This window comes from Mesitornis unicolor, unplaced genomic scaffold, assembly GCF_000695765.1.
Source record: "Mesitornis unicolor isolate BGI_N332 unplaced genomic scaffold, ASM69576v1 scaffold16717, whole genome shotgun sequence".
Taxonomy (NCBI): Eukaryota; Metazoa; Chordata; class Aves; order Mesitornithiformes; family Mesitornithidae; genus Mesitornis; species Mesitornis unicolor.
The window spans coordinates 3255-15997 of record NW_010194473.1 but is presented as its reverse complement, the minus strand read 5'-3'; the positions used below and the strand labels follow the sequence as shown (position 1 = coordinate 15997).

General features: G+C 46.3%; 1 protein-coding gene across 1 annotated transcript; it reads right to left on the bottom strand.

Moving 5' to 3' along the window:
* Nucleotides 1-303: 303 nt before the first annotated feature.
* Nucleotides 304-12384, bottom strand: ZER1 (zyg-11 related, cell cycle regulator). Its single transcript, XM_010187822.1, has 15 exons — nucleotides 12124-12384; nucleotides 11105-11255; nucleotides 10365-10801; nucleotides 8724-8900; nucleotides 7493-7607; nucleotides 6858-7004; nucleotides 6407-6580; nucleotides 5500-5715; nucleotides 4775-4816; nucleotides 4313-4432; nucleotides 3754-3869; nucleotides 3434-3622; nucleotides 2461-2558; nucleotides 1961-2063; nucleotides 304-867 (listed from the first exon to the last, which is right to left on the bottom strand). The coding sequence occupies exons 1-15, from the start codon at nucleotides 12279-12281 to the stop codon at nucleotides 810-812; spliced, it is 2301 nt and encodes a 766-aa protein (XP_010186124.1). The 5' UTR covers nucleotides 12282-12384; the 3' UTR covers nucleotides 304-809.
* Between the last annotated feature and the right edge of the window lie 359 nt (nucleotides 12385-12743).

Here is a 12743-nt window from a genome sequence, read left to right as displayed (position 1 = left end):
CCAAGGATGTGTAACTCTTTGTACTGGTCAGCCCTGACCTTACGAGGCTGGGTGGGCTGGCAGATCCTACTGTACTGCCAAAGGGGACAAAACAGACCTCCTGACTTTAATGGGAATGTCTTGCTTCCGAATGACCCCCCCACAGTTAGCAATGCTTCCATTAATGTGAGTCTTCCATAAAAAGAACTTTAAGGGAGCGAATTGACTTGAAAGATCTTTCCTCCCCATTTCCTCCGTTTACAAATATCACTAAAAAGGTCAGTTCTTTTGGTCTAATTGTGTCCCCCAACCTCTCTAACCAATAAATACCTCATTGCTGCCTGTAACCCCATTGAGCAGCCAATACCGATTCAGGACTGGTGTTGCAGACATTGCAGGACCTCATGCAATACAGCAAAAGGGAATTTTTTAAAAAGTGGGAAATAAAATTGTCACACTAGCGATCACACAACTAGGTCTTCAAGCTCATCATCATTTGAGGCTCTCTGTGTGGTCTAAAATAAAAAGGTTAAAAGATTCATAATGTAGGTGTCCTTGTTTTTTGCTTTCTTTTTTTTATACAGAAATCATACACACAGAACTTCAACTTGAAACTTCATAACAAAAAAGTCCACTAATTTAAGGAAAGCATTTTGTTGTGCAAAAAGTCCCTCCCCCCTCCCCTGTTCACCGTCATCTACTGAGGGTCTCACACACACACATAAAGTTTCCTTCCAACGGACGAGTTGGTAAGAAAGAGTCCTCCCTATTTACAGTGAATTAGAGAGAAGCTGGATACAGTGCTGGCAAGAGGCATTAGGTGAGTGCCTCTATCTGGAAGTGTCCATGTTCTCCTCCTTAAAGTTACTGCAGTGCTCTATAACTTTCCTATGGATAAAACAAGGACAAGGAGAGAAGGTTTAGTTTAAGGCTTATTGCATGACAGTTGTGAGACAGTGATGTAAGGACTGTCCAACAGCTTGCTCTCTATGTAAACATACGCTGTTTGCAGCAGGCAGTCTCTTCTGAGATATCTATCAAACGGTATTTGTGTCAAAACCAGTATACTCTACGAAAGCAGCTTAGAGCTCTCAGTTCATCCCCTCAGAATTTCAAGTCACGTTAGTATACAACCAGATCCATTTGTGACTGTTCATTCATCACCCCCGTATCCAGATCGTCAGTTAACACTGAATCACATCAGGAAACGTGCACATACAGATGTTTGTCATTCACTCTGCTGTCACCTGTCCCTGCTTTTCCTACTCTTTCCATTTACCACTCTTGCAGTGTCCCATGACCGTACCCCACCTGCCTCACGGGGAGACTCTTCTGCAGGCTCCAGCCACCTCCAGCATTTATTGACCCTTCAGCTCTGGGGAATGCCTGCTGCCCACCCACAAGGTACGTATCTCTACCTCTCTTTTATATTCATCCTGCAAGTATGAAATTATAGCTCTCAGTTTGCCAATGATTAGAATCTGCAGCTTTTAAAGCTCTGAAAGAATGACCCCAAAGGAAGGTCATGTAACAAAGTCAGCTGGGGAAGCTCACAAAGGTGATGGACTCTCTACATCTTTTGAAAATTCCTCTCATTTTAACTGTGCAGTCAGCAATTTTAGTGACAGGCCAGTATGACTCTGGGTAGGGAGCCCACACAAGTATAGAGAACAGTGATCACTGGAGACTATCAATCAGTGTAAGATGCAATTAGCAATGTGGCTTTTCTGTCCACCAAGCCGCCTCTATAACCATTTCAGCCGGCATCTATCAACCCTGAACGATCTGTGTGTATTGCCCGCCTATAACCACCTCTCTAGCCTTCTGTTTTCATCCTCTTTTTCCTGCTCCTTTGTGTTCAATTCTCACCTCTCGGACACATCAGTACAGGATTTTCTATTGTAGCCTTACTTGATTTAGAAGAGTGAAAACTAAACTAAAGCTAAACTGAATGTTTGATGAAAGCGCATTGGTTTCCTACCGGGCCATTTCCTTGGTCTCTTGCCGTGCTGAGGCCATTTTAATCATGTCCTTCAGAAGGGGAATCCCACCTTCTTTGATCAGCAATGGGCAGTACTTGTCAGCTGCAGAGAAAAGAATAAAACAGGTCCTTGTGAACCCTCACAAGAGTGGTATAAAGGGTGGCAGGAGGGGAAGGAGAAGCCTGTAGCCTTAGAAGCCACAAAATTTTTCATTTTTATGAAGCCTGCCTGCTAGGGGTGCCCTGGCTGTGAAAACTACAGATGCAAAAATGGCTGAGAACATAAGAGCGCGGCCAGAAGGATCAAAACATCAAAGGAATTTCCTGCATGCTAACTCTCATTGTGTTTTTGTTTGGCTGTGCTGCCTGGACATTCCCGCATCATTCAAAGGAGGTTCTCTCAACCTACATAGCTAAACTGGGAAGACTTATTCTGCTAACAAGCTCAGATCTGCACCCTCAACTTGTGCAGTGGATGTGATTTCAAAAAAGGAACTTACGGTAGACAGAGACCAGGTTATACAGTGCCCAGGTAGCCCAGTGCTGGCTGACTGGGGAGATCCCTTGTGGAAGAAGTCGAAGGATTGGTTCAAATGACCTGCACAGAAATAATGCAGAAATCGTTAAAAATCCAAGCGCTGCTTCTTTCAGCACCTTTGCTACTCAAGCAATACAACTCATAGATACCCCAGCAGTAAATCCACTGGCACGTCAAAGATGCTGGCAGTGAAGACTAAGTCTGTGTCACACAGTGATACTGGCAGGCGTACGGACCCTGCCACTTCAGCACAAACATCCTGCCCAGATAAATGGCTACAACGAATGCAACTGAGTCCAAGAACCCATTTCCATCCCCAGCAGCACTGATCCTTCTGTAGAGGGGCCAAAGCAAAATCATATCCAGCTGAAGCTGGCTGCTCACGTGCAATGGTTTCTTCTGACAACAATAATGTGTCTATAGTGTAGCTCTGGCATGGAATACCATTCACTCTGGATCCCTGCAAAGCACTATGGGAATACAGAGTACCTGATCCCCTTTTACTGGAAGGCCTTTGGAGGATTCCACCAGTTGTATTAACCCTTGAAGGTATTTCAGGAAGCTGTGTCTAAATATCCTTGAGGAGAGCGAAAGCTACAGCAGTCCACATGACTTTCAGAAGCAAACAGATTTAAGGACAGCAGTCTCAAGAGGAAAATGCTTAGGCAGATCCAGATAGTCAGATAATGGGCTTTCTAACTATGCAGTTTCACCAGAAACATGCAGGAGAAATTTGGTTGGGCTCCAACATTTCTGCCATAGGAATTACCAGGCAAGGTGTCCAATTTCAGCAGCTTGTGTAACATATCCCTGAGGATGTTTTTTCTTTCACTCTAAACACAGCCTCCACACTGGGCTATAACTCTCTGTCGGTGCTTACTTTCTGTGACAATCCTGGCTTCTAGGTGAGTGGGCCAAACTTTTCTATTCCTCACCTGTAATTGATATTTCTCCTGGAGTTGATATCCCAGCTCTGGATGGCCGCCCACATCCTCTTCACAACTTCATCTCGATGGGGTTCACAGATACCCCAAGCCTCTGGACCATCAAACATGATATGGGAGAGCACACCACAGGCATTGTAGGACACCTCAATCCCATCTGCTTTGCTCTCCAGCAGGTTGCTGCCAAGAGAGAAGAGATCATTTACAGGTGCTGATGCACCAAAGGTTTAAGAGTCTCCAGGTGATTCAGGAGCAGAGCTCCAGATCATTCACCCTGCCCCAGCCCAGCTGTTTGTTAGCCAGGCACTCACCTGAACACACTGATGAACTGGGAGGTCATGAGCTGTGGGCGGAGCTCCTTCACTTCTGCTACATTGCCCAGGAGGCCCAGCATGTTGCGATGTAGCTCCTGTTTCTCTGGGAACTCCTGAGCAAGGAACAGGATTATACAAAGTAGGGCCATTGTGATGCTGAGAACAAGCAATCCTACAGAAAGACTGAACTGTGTGTCTTGCAAGGTTTTAGGCAGCCAGCAATGGTTCTTTAGCAGATACCAAATGGGATCTCTCATGTTGAAGATATATGTGAGAAGAGAGAATCATGGCCAGGGTCCGCTGTCTGCTGCTGCTCTACTGAAGGAGGACTGCATATAAGATGGGGAAAGAGTAAGGTGTGTTGAGTTTAAGTTTCTCTGTTTTTCTACTGGGTGGGTGAAAGGATGTGAAAGAAGAAAACACACAAGCTTTTCTTTTCTGTTTGTGCAACACAAGCAGCACTGCTTGTAGATTAGCACAGCCAGGGATCCTGCCCAGGCATCTTCATCTCCACAGCTAATGTCAGCGCTTTCTCGAGGAAACCGGACGTACTTACCTTCAAGCACTCCAAGAACAGTTTCATGCCACTGTAGTTAAGGAACATCTCGCAGTTATCAGGGGTCTCATCAGTGATGTTCCAGAGGGCACTCCAGGAGAACTCCATCACCTGATCACACTACAGAGCCAAAGAGAAGGGACAAAAACAGAGCTTTGCTAATGTGGGAGCCCAGTGCAAACCAACCACTTCTGTTTCCTCTCTGGTACCACCCTAGATGGCTCTGAAGGTAAGAAAACCTTGTTATTCACTTTCAACTTGTCAGCAAGTGGGGGTTTTATTTAATATTTTTTCTTCCCTGTCACATTCCCCTGTATCCAACCTGGCACAAGAAATTCTGCACCAGCTGAGATGTCTTGTGCCTGTTAGAGAAACTGAGCTGGCACTCTGGACTGATCTCCATGCCTAACTCAGACTGAAGGGAAAATACTCTATGTATACATTTTTGGGGGAAACACTCACCGTTTTATCAGCCAACTTCTTCTGAATCAACTTTAGCATTGTCTGTGGGCAGAGGAAGGGGAAGAGTGAGAAACAGTTCAAGAATCACAGAGTTAAAAGTAGCAACTGTAGTACTGAAGGGCTGGCTGCAGCCAGTTCGCAGGCATATGCAACTTTGATCCTTTTTAGAGAACCTACTCGGTATCTCGTTCTCTAAACCAGCAAGACTGGGTTATGTTCAATGTTGGAAGTATTCACAGAGCTGAACTATGTCACGGTCCCTGAGCTGTCGAGTTTGCAGTCAAGTCAGCTTTGATCTATGACAAAGTCTGGAATGTGGTATAACTGCACTGAAGCAGTGGCCTCTGCAGTCCTTTGAGAAGGTGAGGGATATGCATTGACATGACTTGGAAGCTGATACAAACCCAGGGAGATGCAGAAGGAGCTACTTATAAGGCAGTACTAGCTCTGGAAATGATATGGTGTAGTGAGGAGGTAAGGTATAAGGTCACACTGCTTTCCTGCTGTCACAGACAACCTATCTCTGAGAACGTGACTTACAGTGCTGGCAAGCCAGTAAAAGATGGAGGGAGAGGCTTCAGGAGAAGTTAGCATTGCTGGGATGTTAGTTCCCTCCTGTGATATTGTAAGGTTGGATCGCTGGCTGGATGCATTTGGTGGACTGCTGCAAGGGAACTGTGCTAGCCTGGGTTAAGGGTAAGAAGACACCTTGGGACCATACCAACCATGACAAACCCCATCTTGCCCACAGCTTCTTTATGATCGTTGTCCACCTGGCAGACCAGAGCATTACAGAGGTGCACAGCAATGCGTTGGATGGACTCATCCTGCCGGCTCTGGTTGAGGATGTTCAGCAGCAGCTCATTGACTCGGCGGTACTGGAACTCCAGCTCCTCAGGAATGTTGAAGTTACACAGTGTCAGGCAGCAGTTTCGCTGTACCTGGGTCAAAAGGAACCATATGCTGGGTCAGGTGGCTAAGAAAACATGGACCCCATCTCCTCATGTTCCTCTGCTGCTTGGTACTGAAACCGTTGCCTTGTTTGACTACAACAACTAAAATATCTGTTACCCTTCTACCCAGCATTCTGCTTTAGCTGTGCTCTATTGGTACTATCTCTCTCACTGTCACTGTAGTCTCACATGGACAACCACTCACTCAATGCTCACCACTTTCCAAGCCAGTTCATTGGTGCCTGTAACTCTCTAAGCAGCAACCACCATTCTGCAACCCAGTGGCATTGTGGTGAACGGTGTCAGCTAGCTTCCAGTAGTGTGTTGGCATAACACTTCTCTCTGAACTCAACACCCCCAACACCTGCACCCTTTTCACCCCCGCTCAGTGCTGGACAGCTATGCTGTGTGTTGTACACACCCTTTGACCACTGTAATCAGCTAAAAAGCAACCTTGCCATCATCACTGACTTCCCCTTGTTCTGGGGAACACGGTGTAAGGAGTACCCTGTGCGTAATTCCCATCACTGAGTGCAGGCAAGGAGCAGATCTGGGCAATAGCTTCTTAAGTACCTGTCTTGGCTCATATCCTGGAGGCTGAGAAGACCCAGATGCTAACAACAGGCTAAAGACACGGAAAGAGGGTTATGGGAGCCAAAGGACACTGGGCTGCTCTTACTGTGACTTCCTGGTAGGACTCCATGCCATTCAGCACCACTTGGATGACCTGGCGCCGCAGCTTCACGCTCTGCTCCATGCGGTACTCAGAGTTGGTCAAGTAGAACAGTGCCGCACTGCCTGTCACCTGGATATTTTTGTCATCCTTGTGGCACTTGAGGGCTGTGATCACCAGCTGTGGAGAGGCAACATGAAAGCTTCAGTGCCACTGACTTGCTGTTGAGTCTTGGAGTGGCTGTTACGGCTGTGTGGGACAAAGACTGTTACAAGCCTGCAAGGAATGGGTGGCCCAAGCATTGCAGGAACCTGCTTAAGAAATGAAGTTACCCAATTCCACTGCACTACTGGAACTTTCTCCAGAATGGCCTGATACGGTGCCCCAGGGTTAAGAAAAGACAGAGACTGCAAGACTTCCCTTGTCAGGATGAGGTAAACGCTAGCATGGGGCTTACCTGAAGGGCTCTCAGCAGCTGGCTGCAGCGTTCAATACGGGCGATGTCAAACAGGAGGTTGATGGCGCGGGAAGTGATTTCTGGCCGGTGTTCAGTGTAAGCCTCAATAGCATTCAGGACTTGCTCTTCATTCTTGTCTCCACTCACCTGGCAGGGAGGAACAAAAAGACTCAGGGGAAAAATTATAAAGGAGGAAAACTGAGGAAAGCCAACATGGGAAGGGAATTCTGAAGGTGGATCTGGAAGGCTGAGGGGTACAGCTTCCCTCTGCCTGCTGGTAGGATTAGATCCAGGATGAGAGCAAAGAGGTTGAGTAATTTCACAGCCCAGAGGAATGAGAAATGGCACCTTTGGGGCAGGAGGATGTTATTCACAAGTAAGACTCCTTACTCCACAAGTAAGATTTTTCCATGCCCTTCTCTAAGGGGCATGTTTTTTAACTCTTGTTTTACCCTGTGTAGGGTATAGGTCTTTGCCTTCTGGCACTTTTCCTGCGCTATCAAGTAGCTATTGAAAAGTCAGAGCTCAGTCAAACCTAAGACCCTAAGGACTCCAGTCTTCTGGCAGTCAGTAATTTTTATGTTCTTTCAACTTCTACCAAGTACCTACTGCCAATATTCTTGTGGCCCCCTTACCTTGTAGGCTGGAATATGTGTCAGGCGGCAGAGAGATGTTTCAAAAAGGCCCAAGAACTGGAGTGGTCGTTTCAGACCCCGGAAGGGAGCAATGCTGCTCTTTGCTGGCTCAATGCTGAGGGGGAAAAAAAAAAAGAGATCACTCATGTTGATTCTGTGTTTCTTCAGGTGTCTCCTGCCAGAGACAGCCCTGTTCACTCCGACTGTACTGCTCCATAACTACAGTGACAGCCAGACTGCAGTTGTACGCTTGTCAGCTTCTTCTAAACACGACACTAGACATTCATCCCAGGTGACCCTGAGTGAAGGGCTAAATGTGTTCAACAGAAACAGTAGTAAGAATTCACACAGACAGAAATGCAACTTTCTCAGGTAGGATTTATCCTGCAAATTCACTAGCTGGAGTGAGCATTTCCTCTTAGAAAAAGGGCTGTGGATTTCACTGATCTGACTATTTGCAAACTGGAGTGCATGTCATCTGAGAGACACACTAGTCACTTCAGTGACCATGCAAGAACACATTTTGCTGCCGTGTTCCTTACTGACCAAGAACTGGTATTTTTTTCACCAGCTCTGGGAAGGAGTCAGTATTGTGCCACTTGGTTGCTTTTGTTCAGTAAGTGCTCGGAGAACAGGAGGGCAGAGTTCTTGGCTCATCAGGAGAACCAGACCTCTAGGTATGCCTCTACTGAGGTGCACCAGGATTTTAAAGGTTGATCTGCCTGGTACCTAGGTCAACTCTGAAAATCTGCTTTTAGATTCTAAGTTCCTAAACCACTCAGCCCTCTTATGAGCACTGATGTATTGACTTGGTGTAGAAATGTTCTGTCTCAGAAGAACATGGATTTCAGTGAGGATAAGAACACTTTCTGTAGGAAATGTGTAAGGGGCTCTGGAGTCCTTTCAGAAGAAATACAAACCACCTCAAGAGATCCCTGGAAGAATGTGTGTTGAAAAGAAGAACTGAAATACTTCTTCCAGTATGTATGGGAGACAGACAGGATGAACTCTTTATTACTCTTGGAAGTCCTTACATGTGTCACATACAAGAATCATAGCTGATTCCCATACCAGTCCTTAGCATCAGGAGAAACTAGCAACAGCCGTATCCTGCTTTTTTACTATTAATTAAACCTGCAGAATTTTGAAATTTAGAAGAAGGAACTGTTCTTAATTTATCTTTGACTGATCTGTCCATCCAAGAAGACCTCAGTAATTGCTGTTTCCTTACCTTGTCTGGCCCATCTTCTCTTCCATGCTTGGGATAGTGCAGTTCTCCAGCATGGTGTGCCCTGAGATATCGAGCGAAGTGAGGTTTACCAAGTTTTCCACAAACAGGTTTAGAACCCGCCGGGTCAGCTTGAATTTGTAATAACTGGACAGATGGTCTCGGGAGATATCCAAGTGCCTGCAAACGACAGAGAGGAGCTCAGAGCCTGGAAAGCATTAGCTGGGGCTTCTGTGTGAGGACGATGATAAGCCAAGTGTGATTACTATTTTTGTATTTTTTAATTATTACTATTATTTCCTTCACAAGGTACAGGAATGTGGTTCTGCAGGCAGCAGGATCTGGCCCTGTGTCTAACCAAAGTACACAGATACCTGGTAGAGGTCTACTTAAAATGGAGCACAATAAATCATTTGGCCACACATCACAAAGAAAATCGCTCCAGGCTCAGGAACTGCCTTTCCCAAGCTCCATCACAGCAGCCACTTGAGCACTTCTGCCTGGTGATTCAGATGCACTAGAGGACTTTTGCATCCCCAGAAACGTATGTTGTCTCATCCCACAGATTAAGGTACACATGTTTTTGTCTGCTTCCTCAATCTCTTTTTTTTTCCCCTACCCCAGGCTATTACACTGCCCTGATTTAATTTATCTTCAGGTATTTAAATGCTTAAGCTTTGGGGAAACTCTGATGCTAAGGGAGCAGTGGGACAAACTGACCAGCCATCATGTCCAGGTGGGGTTCCTTACATGACAAGGGCTGCCAAGGAGTAGCTAAGACCCTTGAGAGAGGCTTTTCTAAACTGCCTGAGACAGAAGCCAACATCCCACTCACAGAAGTGTCTTCTCCCTGTTGTAGACTAAGTTCCACTGTGAGTCACTGGGAGTTGAAGTACTTGGATTTAGAAAATGCTATCCAGGACATTCCCTGAGACTCCCAGGCCATATATTGACATGGTACTCTCTAGTGTCTGCAGTCAGTAGAGATGATACTAAAACCATTGCAAAGTGTCCTTCCTGAGAATAGTAAGGCCCTGCTCTTTGGCTTGGAAAGTCCTGGATCCCTTTCCTGATACCACTGTGCAGTTTGAATAGCGATTGTCTCAACTCTGTTTCAGGAAGTCATTTCACTGCCAACGCTGTTGGGTCAGGAGTGCCTGTTTATTTACAATGTTTGTTCCCTTGGCTTCACCATCCATACCCATTGTGCTTCTACAGCACAGTGAGCAGACAGGCTGAGCTCAGTTTTTCCCAATTTCAGTGTGATTATCACTATAATAGTATATATATACAGATGTTGTAATGTTTTTGCCATTTCTCAGGTATTCAGGTGTTCTTTTTCCCTTTGGCTGAGGGGGTGGTTGGTTTGGTTTTGTTTTTCTTTTTTTTTGGTGTGTGCGGCTGTGGTATGTGTATTTTTTCATTTTTCCAAGAGGGAGTTTCTGCTAAGTGATGTCCTTCTCCAAACAAAACGCAGGCTGACTTTAGACATGTCAGATGGGTACAGTGAGTGAGCCTGTTCATGGGAAGGTTTATAACTTGAAACCAGCCGTGGGTGGCTCTCCATTAGCAGGCAAGTGGACCATTCCTAAAAGACTCTTCCTTATCAGTGAGAAAAGGATAAACAAGAACAGATCTGCTGACCTGAGCCTGCGAAGCTGTGTGATCACTTGGATGTGCTCCTCTGAAAGGTCCATGTTGTAAAGCACTAAGGAAACCAGACTGTCCTTCCACTGGGTCAGAAATCCCACATCGTTCAGCTGGATCCCAGAGAGATCGAGAGCTGCAAGGGAGGCCAAAGGCCGAAGCAACGTCTCCACGTTTACCCCTTCGATCAAGCGGCCCAGGTTCAGGAAGCGCAAGCGGCTGAAGCCTTCAAAAGTAAAGTCCTTGACCAAGACTTGGCGAGTAGGATTCACCAAACAGTCATCTTCACAGCCTCCGGGGTTCTCCTCCTCATAGAAGATATTACAGCAGCCAAACAGGCTCAGGGAGATAAGTGTGTGGCTGAAGCTCACCAAAGTTTGCAGACTCTTGGCTGTCAGCTTCTCACAGTTAGTCAGGTAGAGCTCAACCAGATCCTGGAAGATGGGAAATCAAAGTCAGAAATATTTCACAGGTAAAGTGCCCACCCTGTTTGCTACACCACCCCCCACTGGGAGAGCCTGAGACCAAGTACCACCAAACTTGACCAGTGTCCCCATCCCATTGCCTACAGTGGCTCTAGGAGCTGAGAAGGGAGAAGCTGAGGTCCTCCCCCAGAAAAAACTTTGGCTGCTGAAGGATGGAGTATTGGGAATGTGGGTGCCTGGGACTCCAGCTGGTGCCCGTGCAGCCGTGTTGCTACGTGAAGTGGCTGCTGGAGGCTGTGAGTGCAATAGCACCTGCTTCCTGATGGCCTCCAGATCCTGGTCCTGGACAATCTGTTCCCGCAAGTGGATCCGAGCCAGCCTGGTGCTCCGGGGGTCTGAGAACAGGGTGAAGAAGCTTTCATGGGGTTCAAAGATGCTGTCTGTCTTCACCAACTCCACGTACCTGTATTGGGGCAATGGTGTTAGCACAGCATGACAAAAGGGCTCAGCTACAGCTCTAGCACCTTCACTGGCTATGAGAAAGTGTCACCATATGTGTAAGCACGCACAGACTCCCCCGAACATCCAGAATAGCCTTTGGGGTAATGGGAGCTGGCCTATTACCTCTTCTTGCACAGAACTAACAATCCTTAGGAAAATCTCAGCTAAAAACTTGTGCAAGGTCATATGTGTGTGTGAGCAAACTGGATTCTGGCAAGCACAGACTCCAGGATTTTTTTTCCCTAGCTGTTTAAAGCTGGGATTGATTTTTTTTTCATTTATTTTTTCAGAAAACTAGCTGCCCAAAGTTCTCTGCTAGACTTTGTGGGCAGGAGTTCAGCCAAGAGAGACTGTGATAGCCAGGACTGTTTTCCCTGGAAACAGGTTGCTTTGTAAAGCTATGGGAGCTGCAGCCTTAAAATTTAACATCTGTTAGCACTTTGCACTCTTAATTCTCTGGTTTGAGAGGGAGTTGTAATGCTTCAGTGGCAGGAAATGGGAAGACTCCTTTGTTGCTTACAAAGTTACAATGTTCTTGGAAGGAGCAGTGACTGTTTCACTCTGGGTTTACCTATGTGGAAACAGTGATTTCCACAGAAACTAGAATGATACATAGCAGTACAACAGCCCCTGGGGACACTTCCTTCTGAAGTTGATCCTCATATTGGAAATAAGGATTTGCATTAACTGGGGAAAAAGACCCAGCCCTATTAATCTTCCCCATTTTTCCCTTTCCCCTCACTCTTTTTAGAAAACTATACTCCCCCTTCCCTGAGCTCCCAGCTCCTTCCCAAACCAGACAACAGCTTCTCCACAGGCCTGAACCGTACTCATTGACAAGTTTGTCGCAAATCTCGCTTGGCAAGAAGATGTCAGGATGCAGCCGCAGAGTTTCATTGTCCAGAAGGTAGCAGAGAGTCCCCTCCAAGTTGCGAAGGCAGTAATCAGTGCACAAGGTCATCAGTGACTCGGGGCTATCGGATGCCATCTTGAGGGATGTTATGGGAAAAGGAAGAGCAGAAGGAAGTTTTCAGTAGATCTTTTCCTCAGATGAAGTTCCAGGATGAATTTACAGGGACATCAGGACAGCTATAAGCAGAGGGGGGAAAAAAGATGCATTGAGAAAGGCACATTGGCAAGCGTCCTGCAAAGCTGTTGGGCCAGCAGGATGTTGATAGTTGTATTTACAGCCCCTCACTTGATGGCCTCAAAAGAACCTGCAACATTTTGGCCTCTCTGGCCATATGCCCTTAATTCCTTGGGATCCCAACCGCAGAGGACACTGTGGGAATGAGTTAACATGAAACACATTTTGAAATGAGGTTACACAGCAAGAAAATGTTTCCTCATTGCAGGGGTTATCAGGCTGACAAAGGCTCTCTGAAAGGGAAGTGGCAGAAACCACATCACTTGGTTTCCGTCAGAGTGGGTTGGATAAACCACTGAAAAA

Excerpts from the sequence above, each read along its gene's own strand:
- ZER1 (XM_010187822.1), bottom strand. The coding sequence starts at position 12,281 with ATGGCATCCGATAGCCCCGAGTCACTGATGACCTTGTGCACTGATTAC. Across the intron at positions 7,005-7,492 it reads CACATATTCCAGCCTACAAG|GTGAGTGGAGACAAGAATGA; the intron begins GTAAGGGGGCCA and ends CCTCCCTGCCAG. Across the intron at positions 3,870-4,312 it reads TGTTCTTGGAGTGCTTGAAG|GAGTTCCCAGAGAAACAGGA; the intron begins GTAAGTACGTCC and ends TTCCTTGCTCAG.